Source organism: Protobothrops mucrosquamatus, unplaced genomic scaffold, assembly GCF_001527695.2.
Source record: "Protobothrops mucrosquamatus isolate PMUCROS unplaced genomic scaffold, P.Mucros_1.0 scaffold1145, whole genome shotgun sequence".
NCBI classification, from domain to species: Eukaryota; Metazoa; Chordata; class Lepidosauria; order Squamata; family Viperidae; genus Protobothrops; species Protobothrops mucrosquamatus.
This window is the reverse complement of record NW_015387361.1, coordinates 149860-160971: the sequence shown is the minus strand read 5'-3', so window position 1 is coordinate 160971 and position 11112 is coordinate 149860. Positions and strand designations below refer to the sequence as shown.

At 34.0% G+C, this 11112-nt stretch overlaps 1 protein-coding gene across 1 annotated transcript in view; it reads left to right on the top strand.

Annotated features, from left to right (window-relative positions):
* Positions 1–3991: 3991 nt before the first annotated feature.
* NRAP (nebulin related anchoring protein) overlaps positions 3992–11112 on the top strand; it is a 60888-nt gene continuing 53767 nt past the window's right edge. The window contains exons 1-4 of the mRNA XM_015820560.1: positions 3992–4196; positions 4531–4625; positions 7257–7344; positions 9585–9686. Of these exons, the coding sequence (XP_015676046.1) occupies positions 4125–4196; positions 4531–4625; positions 7257–7344; positions 9585–9686 (357 nt within the window). The 5' untranslated portion in view covers positions 3992–4124. The remainder of the gene's footprint in view (positions 4197–4530; positions 4626–7256; positions 7345–9584; positions 9687–11112) is intronic.

Genomic DNA, 11112 nt, shown 5'->3' with positions numbered 1-11112 from the left:
GAAGGCGACATGCTTTTCTGGCGATAAAGTTTGAATTAGCAAACAAAGGGGGAAATCTAGCTAAATCTACTTCATACCCGCACCATTCACTATACCAGGGGTAGGCAACCTCGGCTCTTTTATGACTCGTGGACTTCAACTCCCAGAATTCCTGAGCCAGCTTGGCTGGCTCAGGAATTCTGGGAGTTGAAGTCCACGAGTCATAAAAGAGCCGAGGTCTCCTACCCCTGCACTATACCGTGCCACACTTTTTTATGCTTGCAAATAACTGGTATGTGCACCATGTCTGTCCATCAATTTATATATTATCTTTCTTTAAAAAGTTCATTTTTCTCAACCTTGTCTTCCCATCTGGATTTACATATACCCTCAACCATTTCCAAACTAGTTACTCTGCCTTTGATCTTTTTATAAAATAACTTCTAAAAAAGAAACTATTGAATAGGTAGTTTACATTTGTCTTTGTGTGTTTCTTAATGTCTCAGTCTGAATTTACAGTGGAAATTGTGGAAACCTTTTGAGAAAAGTGTATTTTTGAGGTTTGATGGCTAATAACACCACTTTTTTTGGAGTAGTACCATAAAATTATATATCAATGGAAAGATAATTTAATCAAGAATGTAATGCAACATAGTTTTGTTCAGTTATCTGTACTGTATTCTATGAAAAGTTATAGCCAAATAACCAGAAAAAGGAAGCACAACTTGCTTAGGTTGATATCAGGTAGCTTGCCTTCATTTGATTGTAGCCAATGAGCATGAGTGTTTAGAGAGCCAATCAGGTGTCATCTTGTTTTGGCAATGAGCCAATCAGATCACAGTAGGATTCAGTTATTGATGTCATGTATTGAAGCTGAGAGGAGGATATTTGCCACTGTGTTATATGATTGCTATCAAGGTGGTTAGGTTTTTTTCCCTTTCATTTAGTGAACTTGTAAAACATAATAAAATTAAAGTAATGGTGCAAAGAGTTGACTGGTTGCCCAGAAAGCAATGTAAAATAGTATTATTAAGTGAACAAGGCTACAGTTATAAAGAAATTAGAAGAAAACTTGGTAGAAACTTAACAAAAGGTGGCATTTCTACTGTACACTTTTCCCAATAGGTTTCCACAATTTTGGCCACTACTGTAGATATTCTCTTTTTTGCTTAATAAAGCTTTTTTGTGACTACACAAACTTTTGATTACTGTAGGGTGTATCCAAGTTTAATTTGCATAGCTGTGTTCCTGCCTTCCTAATATTAATATGACGGATTTTGCAGTTTTTTAAAATATTAATTATGGAAAATGAACATATACAACCAATGACAACATATATACAATATGCCCACCTATGTAAACAGCCAGCTGTCTGTTTGAAAGACATTGTTTTCTATAGATTTCATGGCTGGTCTCAATCAAATAGTTATGAGCTTTTGTGCGAGAGAACATGGCTTAACAGTTTTTCAGTGTCTTGATGTTTCACTGACAGCTGTGGCCTATTCAGAAGCAGGAAGAGCTGCATCATGGTGTATTTCTTAAGAACTCACAAATAGATTTTTTAAATTAATTTATAGATCTATAGCATAATCCTATACATGTGTACTCAAGTATAACTTCCACTGAGTTCATCAGAACTTACTTCCAGATATTTGCATACACAATTGCAGCCCTAATATCAGAATACAAACTATATTGCTGGGCAATTTGATCTTTTGAAATGAACATGAATAAACTTTAATAGTAACAGTTGTTTGATTCTTTCCAAAATCTGTATCTGTAGAGAAAACTCCAGATTTTGAAAATATGGCATTAGTTTGTTGTCCAGTTCTGGGCATTGCAGTGTCTGCAATCATTCAAAATCAATGTTAGACTAAGTGAAATACTGACTTCTGCATTTCTCGCACAGACTCTGACCTACTTATATTATTAAATGAGTTTTTTTAAAAGAAAACTTTCAACTAATTTTCAGGGAAAGGCATTTCTTGCTAGTGTCTATAGCATTTGCTGAAAGATACTAGAGAAAGGAAGCACATGGATCATTCTTTCACCCAATTTAATTGTAGCACAAAGATGCCTTGATAACCATATTTAAAAGAAATGGACTCAGGATATCATCTCTGTGTATCTCTAGCTCACTGAAGAGGCAATCTATAGTTGTCTTTAGTTGTGTGGTGTTTTCCTTCTTTTCCTTTCAAGCCTTGTCACCTGCTGTATCTGTAATATTTTGAATCAGTGTTGGCAATGATTCAGTCAAGCACTGAAGTCTGTATAACTCCTATTGGTCATTTAAATTTGCTGGAGATACCTTTATATCCACTACTATATAAGCACTGTCCTCTATTACGTTTTGGATTGTACAGGTGTAATGTCCAGCTAATCCCAAACAGAGACTTCAGAATGCTAATTAGACATTAGGTGTACTCCTTATACCTGACTTTTATCAGTGTCAGCTGTACTTCAAAACACCAATATACCTGTTAACAAAATAAAAAAGAAGATAGGTGGTTAATTAAATTGGAATTATGTTACATACTCAATGACTATTAAAGATACAGAGAGAACAAGTTTTCTATGCCTTATTTCTTTGAGGGAGAGTGTTGTTATATAGACTATTCCAATGCTATGTTTATTTCTGGTTGCTGTCACATGTGGGCCTCCATCTTTAAGCATAATTACCACACTTTCAAAACAGCAAGTTTGTTTGCTTTTTTTGTTTTACACAGAAATGTTGATCTTCAGAAGATAGATGGACATTCCCATTTCAGAAATAAATAAGTAAATCAGTAAATCAAATCTAGAGGTTGGTGAGCTATAGAAGTCTTACAGGGTAATACAATATCTGTCAAAACTGACAGAATGGCGGTTCATTTTCATTTTCTTTTTATTCAGGAAACTAATCTTTGCACTACTATATCAATATTCCAGAATATCTATAATTCCTGTGTCAAACCCACAAATCTCTCTCTCTCCTCTCTGTCATTGACCGATCATCAGGGGATAAGAAGTATATGGGATGATATAAGGAGGAATTCTGTGATGTACCTGCAAGTTCTCAATCACTTCATCCATATTCACCTATAGCCTGTCTGCTGGAATATTTGTTTATTGATACTGGAATAACTGTACAGATAGTCCTTGACTTATAACAGTTCATTAAGTGACTGTTCAAAGTTACAGCAGCACTGAAAAAAGGGAGTTATGACCATTTTTTACACTTATAGTCATTGCAGCATCTCAACGGTCACATGATCAAAATTCAAATGCTTGGCAATTGAGTCATATTTAAGATGCTTGCAGTGTCCTGGGATCATGTGACCACCTTTTGCAATCTTCTTATACGCAAAGTCAATGGGGAAACCAGATTCACTTAAAAACTGGGTCATTAACTTAACAACTGCAGTGATTCCACTTGGGAAGAAAAGTTGCAAAATGAAGCAACATTCACTTAACAAATGTCTTGCTTAGCAACAGAAATGTTGGGCTCAGTTGTGGTGGTACATTGAGATTGTGGTGGTATGTTGTATTCCTGAAGACAAATAGGTATTCACTAAGACAACTTGAAATATAGCTAAATCTTTCAGGCACTTCTGGAATCCCCAATCCCACCCTGTGCCATGTTTTATGAAAAACAATAGGTATTGTTTTTTTCCCCCACCTGTGTAGGACATAGGGCAGGAAGAAGAAAGAAAACCTGGGAATTAGTCTCTGCTCTGAAAGTGCTTTGCCCTTTTGTGGTTTCCTTAATCGACTCTTAGTTGATACATAATAATCTGAAGATGATGTGAAATATATTTAGAAGGCAAACCTGGGACTCTGACAAATGAGCATTAAACTCTATACTTTATATATTACCAATTAGATATCCTTCATTTTCATATGACCATGATGCTTCTCTCTGACTTCACTCATCTATTTAGAGAAAGGCTTCATTGAATTCTTGCCTCCCTTTCCCTCTATGAACTCTTATCACAGTTGCCAAAATAACCTCTCTTAGTAAGTGACAGCTTTAAAAACCAGACAACAGCTGAGTGCAACTCAGAAGCACAGCACAAACAGACTGGAGTGTCTTTCCTAGGAAACAAGGCATTTTTATATATTACTGGACTCTCAGATTTTTTTAAATTTTTGTATATAGTTTCAATATGAATATTCAGTCTTGTGCCAGGTGTGGTTATGGGGTCTATCCTGCTGAGAAGATTAATTGCATCGATCAGGTTAGTAATTAATTACTATTTGCCATTATTACTGTATAATTGTTCTGATACTATTTGTCTATTTAGCAGCTTTTGGTCAAATAAATAAAATATACTTATCCTAAAGTATAATAATCAATATAACTATTGGATGGCCAAGTTAGAATTGAACATCTGCTAAATTTGTTGCACTGCTTCTTTTTTTTTTAAGATTCAAAAGGAGAGACGATTTACACCATACATCATGTGTGTTTGATTGTTAGACTATCAGGAAAAATTAGTTATAAAATTTTAAAGTAGATTTAGAAAATTCAAAAGACAAATAACTTTCACCCACTTCTATCTGCTTTTCTAGATCTGGCATAAAGCCTGCTTTCACTGTGAAGTTTGCAAGATGATGCTAACTGTAAATAATTTTGTTAGCCACCAGAAAAGGCCATACTGTCAAGTGTAAGTGTGTACATTTTGTTTTATAATATGACCCTGTTATGTGCATGAAATTGAAAATTTGCTCAAATGATTTTCAGATATACTGGTTTAGTCAGATGATAAAGTGCATCTGTATTGTGGAGTAAACAAAAACTGTTCATGGCATTTAAAATAATAAATACAGTATATTATGCATTAAATCTAAGTTTTCTGTTTAAAAGTACAGTTGAAGACATGATAATTTAAAAGAGTAAGATAGAAAGCAAAATACCTGATTAGACTTGTATCCAGAGGGTGCTCAGTAACTCTTTACTAGTACCAGGTTGTTCTGTCTTCTCCCACCTTCTAATCTCCAGACATGAGTTACAGCTCATAGATTTACCAACCAACTTCTCAAAAGATAATGACAAGAGTTTTAGTTCATCATAATTATAACTGCTTATTAGATTAAAGACCAAAATAGGTGTACATTTTATATAAAGCATACAACTTGAAGTTTCAGAGCAGAATGGGACAACTTGCCATGACAAACTTGCCACGGGACAACTCGATAGTTCGCCATGATATAACTCATTGGTTGTTGTAGACCCTTTTACCTGAAAGTCATTTCTAATAGGAGAGAAAAATAATTCCAAGTATATCTGGAAGATAATTATATTACCTATGCCTAATTTAGTTTAAATATAAATGCCATTGAAATAAACTCAAAATTAGATTTCTTTTCCTCTTTGAATTTACCTATTTTGTTTTGCAGTGCAGTCCTATTGTATCTGAGGATTCACTAGACTTAGCTCAGAAAATATGTGTTTTCTTAATTTAGAGCATTTATTAGCAGGATATGACTTTTCAGATTTTAAATTCCTATTCCATCAAAGGAAAAAGTTAATACTTCTAGTGCTATGAACTCATTATAAATTACCTCCAATTATTTGGATTATTTAATTTGGAAGCATTAGAATGATTCTAAATGACATTAGTATGTGGACCACCTTTGTGCTAGTAGGCCTGATCTGAGACTCTTCAGTTGGCCAGATCACATTCTGTATCCTCTTATAGCTGGGAAGACAACTGCCTATAGTTACTTGCCATTAGAGTGCACTTAATGACAGTAATAATGCTTGAAAATGACACAATATGGCTATTGTGCACATCCTTTTATATGTTTTTCCCCTAAATTCAAGCTGACTGGTAAATCTTCTTCAAAGTTCACATGCATAACTTTCAAAATTTCATGTTTAGTCATGGATGCCTATAATGTGTCACATTGTTATTGCTTTTGTTAGCTTTTTTCACTCTAAAAACCAGCAATTCCAGTAAGTATTTCCTGGTCACTTTTTTTAATAAATTCCCCAGAACTGGTACAGTTCTGTTTTCCAGTCTTTACTCTCCATGTTGGCCCATATGATCAGTTTTGCACTGAAGGACTCTCAGACTGAAATATTTCCTCTATGATTGTGTTCTGGTTGTGCTCTGGTGTCTGTCTGTCTGTCTGTCTGTCTGTCTATCTATCCATCTATCTGCATTTCACATTAGCTTAATTTGGGAAAAGACCAAATGGGATGGGAAAACAAACCAGCTTAGATAAGTTTGGCAGAGTCCTGAACACATTCCCTCTATCCATCAGGCACCATCAAGCCTAATTGAACCAAAAAGCTCATAGGCAGAGATTTGAGGACTTAGCTCTGATAGTATATTTCTGTACTTATTCTTAATCCCCAGTTAAAATCCTATGTGTCTTTCTCATCTTTTTACATTGCAATGGACTGGCATCTACTTATTTCTTAATAGGCCAAGTAGTTGACACCTGGGAATAGTTACTGTAATAGCCCAGTCTGATCTTAGCTCCTTTGCTTCTGACCTCAACCTTAGCCACAGTGCAACAACGCCATCATGAGAGAAAATTTTCCTTGCTGTATGATGACACATGGAAAAAGGGTGTCAGCAAAGTCAGGATATAAAAATAATTCTCTGGCCTACAATCAATGGCATTCTCACAAATTAGAACACCATTTAGCGGTGACTCAGAAGAGATGCAATACAGACAGAATAGAGACTAGTAGCAGAGACAGCACATTTTTGTGCCATTTTGATTTCATGGTAACTAAAGGATGTCTGGATAATACTTCAACTCAGTAGTGAGAAAGGCCCCAAATCTTGATTAAGAGCAGAGACATACAGTGTTGTGTTTCCCTAAGTAATATAAAATAAGTTTATGCTTCAATAAAAGGTAAAAAAGGAGTCCCAGCATATTTTACTCTGCTAGTCATTGCCAACCACAGGGGGCGGTGTTCTTCTCTATTTCAAGACCATTGAGCCAGCGCTGTCCAAAGACATTTCCATGGTCATGTGGCCAGCATGATGTCATGGAGAGCTCTTATGTACCACTTCAGTGGGAAGGTAACAGCATTCCTTATGCTTCAGTATCCACCACATATTAAAAAAGTTAAATATTCAGTGCCTGAAACATAATCATTATTTTTTACCTTTATAATTATATATAACAATGTATAATTGCCAAAGTCAAATGATAAACATTTATTGTGATTAAATAAATGTCATGTGATTATATATGTATCTCTATTTAAAAGAATGCTATTCTTATAAAGATTATTGATAATAATTCTCTAAAATTGTGTCTACTTTCTTTCATAGACATAACCCCAAAAACAATGCATTCACAAGTATTCTTGAGACACCAATAAATATGAATGTGAAAAAACAGTCTGAAGCAATAAGTGAGGTAAGATGTGCTTTGTAATCACATTGCAATGTTAGATTTGTTTTTTTACGTAATTATAGAAAGAACAATTTCACTCCTTCGACTAAAATCCATATTTGTTCTATTTACCAAGTTGCTAACTAGTTTAAAAATGAACTATTATTTTTGTGTTGAGTTTGACATTGACCCTGAGATATTTTATTTTAAGCAGAAATATAAAGTCAAATGAGTTTTACATACCTGTAATGGAGAAACCTGCTAGATACCATTCCTTATTCAGTGAAAAAAATCCTATAAAATATGTCCACATATTTTTAATGAATATTATTGTGCTACCAGTTACAACTCTCCTAAATTTTTGTTTGTATTTGTACTGCCACAAGTTTTCACTATTGAAACAGGAAATATCAATATATTTATATTTTGATATAAATTCTTCTGGTTTGTTGAACATATTCCTGAGTAAGCGTGGCAACTTTGCAAATGTAATGTATGATATGAATATGTATTTGATGTTTCTATTTCATTTAACAAATGATGGGCGTTGTTGTTACAGCTTTATGAACCTCATTCTATATTGCTTTCTAGGATAATTTCATGAAATGTCATATGTATATATGTATATGTATATGTATGTATGTATGTGTGTATGTATATATATATATACATATCAGAATTACACTTCTGAATTATCCTTCATAAATTTATCATAAACAACAATTATATTTCTTTTAAACTGAGCATGAAATATCTGCTCAGGAATGAGTCAGGGATCAAAAGCAATATCTATTTCTGTTTCAAGGTCATGATAGGAGATCTTGTTACTTCCAATAAATTTGAGTGCTAGAAAAACCAAGATTACTTTTCCTTTCCTTTTGCCATATAGAAGACATCCTGCTAGTCAAAAAGGGAAGCTTCAGACAAAATTCAAAGGAGAGTTTATAAGAGCTAGTTCTCACAATTTTGTTTTTTTAATGAAAGATTTATTTCAGTAAGCTTCCAGCTTATTCAGTTTGGAAGGATTCTGTCACTGATATTATCAAAACTGCTGAGAAGTCCAAAAGAAATTAACAGCATCAATTTTTGCCCCAAGAAAGCTAGAAAGTCTTACTAAAGAAAATAAAATTAACTTCATGTAAAATGCCTAGAGTTGGTAGACAGCTACATATTCCAATGTTTTATCCCCTTGCTGCGGGGGGCTGGACTAGAAGATCTCCAAGGTCTATTCTATTCTATTCTATTCTATTCTATTCTATTCTATTCTATTCTAGGAAAAGATTTTGCAACCCATAGTTATCTACTACTTATGGATGCAGGGTAAAGTTTTCCAAGGAAAGCCCAAAAGCAACTTATTTCAATGTGCAAAATTAAAGATCTTGTGATCTTAAACATCTCTTCCCTTTTACAAGTTCAAATACACCAAGGTAGGCAAGGAGTGAATGCAGTGGTAGTTATCAAGACTTGTCAAGTGGACCGTTGTCCATTTTCTCAGAATTCAGCTGCAACATTTAGAATTCACTTCCACATCAACATATTGTTCAGTTGCGTTAAATCACTGCTGGAGACCATGTAAAAGATTCCAAATGATTGATAGGATTAAAAAAGGTAAAAAGTCATTTCCAATAGTAAATCAGATCTAGGATATATTCTGCTACATGTGTTCAGTTAATGATTCTTAAGGAGATTTCTGCAGATCATGGTATCAATGATTTTTTTTATTTACCAGATAGAACAGCTTTGCCATACACATTGCAGTTCCCCAGAACCTCTAGCCTGAAAATCGTTGGCACCAAATCTCAAATCATAGCTTAGCTTAGGCACTGAAATTGTTAAATAACAGAGTACAATACTGTTTCTAGAAAATCTTGGATCAGATGCAAACATCACGTATTAGGAGACATTGTAAAGAAGAGGATGGAATCTAGCCTGATGCAGTACTGAGTACCCTACTTGGCAAACTTGGTCCTATTGTCAAGTGTTTTAAGTACATTTCCAAATTATGAAGTGGTAGCTTTTTAAATAAAATAACTGAAATGTATTATGGTAAATATAGTTTGCACTGTTTTATACATAGTTTTTAAAATAAAATCTTAAAACTTGTGCTTTCTGACTAATGTCTCTTTGAAATAATCAATGAAACCAAAGAATTTGAAAATTCCAGACAATTCTGGTATACTAAGATAATTTATAGTTGCTTTATGACTATTTATTTAATATAATGCCTTTTTATTTATTACAATTGAATCTGTATTTTTATGCAGGTTAAGTATAGAGAAGAGGGTGAGAAATTCAAGTCTGTTTTTCATTGGGATGTAAAATCTAGAGACATGGAAGCCACACAGAAAATGCAACAAGTAAGTCAGGTAAAAAGCTGCTAAGTCATCAAAACTTAATAAACTATCCTTCAACTCTTCACAGTTTTGTTGTGCTATTTGATTGACTGAGCCAGCAGATAGTTAGATCAGAAACCTGGCTGTTCAGGTTTCCCAATGGTGCATCCTTTGTTGCTATAACTAGAATGCTGCTGACTGTCATTTTTTCATATTCTCCAGCATTATGGACTTCTTAAGAGAGCTGGGTCTTTGCATAATGTTTCCAAAATATGATAACTTGAGCTTGGTTATTTGTGCCTTGAGTAAGAAGATGCCTTGCTCTTCCTTGAGTGTTATCCAAAGAGTCCATTGTCTGGCACTATATTGTCAATCACTTTATCTTGTGGTTTTCTTGATAAGAAACTTGTGGTTTATCATGTGCAGTATGGATGTTACCTTTGCTGTTGTCACTGATCATTTTTCTCCAGTATCCTCTTCTATTAATGCTGCCTGATATAGGTGCCACCTTGCTTTAGTTGGCCAGCTAAAATGACTTTCTAATCTTGAATGATTCTCCAGTGTGCATATACTCTTAATATGCATTTCCAATATTTTTCAACCCTTCCTCCTAACCCTTCCTCTTACCTATCATGATATGGCGTAACAAGACTTGTAGGCAGGGGACTGCAATTTAACAACTTGTAATCTGTATATTTTTACACAGTATGCATGTATATTAGAAACATTTAATTTGTCTTTATTATGTTTTTATTTTATTTATTAATTTATTTTTATTTAGCTCTCAGCATGAGTTTGTAACAGTTCCTACTTGTACCATTGATATGCTATACCTTTTATCCAATCCTCATTTGGTTCTCTGAAGAATGAGCTATTTATGACCATCTCTGGTCATAATTACTGGTGGCTTGATCTAAAGATTTATGTTGACTTCATGCAAAGCTTAGAATGGTACTTTTATACAGTTCTGGCAGCAAGCAAAGGATTTACTTCTGAGTAGAGGCATACAGAATTTCATGTTCATTTATACTTATGTTACATTCATCTTTAGCTGTTTTGGTTAGATATTTATAATTTTATTTTAAAAATCGAAAGAAAAGATAATTCTATCATATATCGAAAGTAATTGAGAGGGAAGATGAAACTCAAAATGATTTTTACTTGCACGATAACTCCACTGAGACTTATTTGTGCAACACACAATATCACCAACAGCCAACCACCTTTTTGCTTATGTGCTTCTGTGAATTTAAACCACTTGGTTAATTTACATTTGATTCTTCAATTGCATAACATAGAGCAAACTATGCTCTAGTTATGGAAAATGTCTCTTGCAAACAAAAAAAAATTGGTAACTGAATTTTTAAAGTGAGATGCCATAGTTAGATTCATGAATATGAAACTGCCTTGCAATTATATAATGTTGTATTTCTGGCAGATGTACTGGAGAGAGAAGATT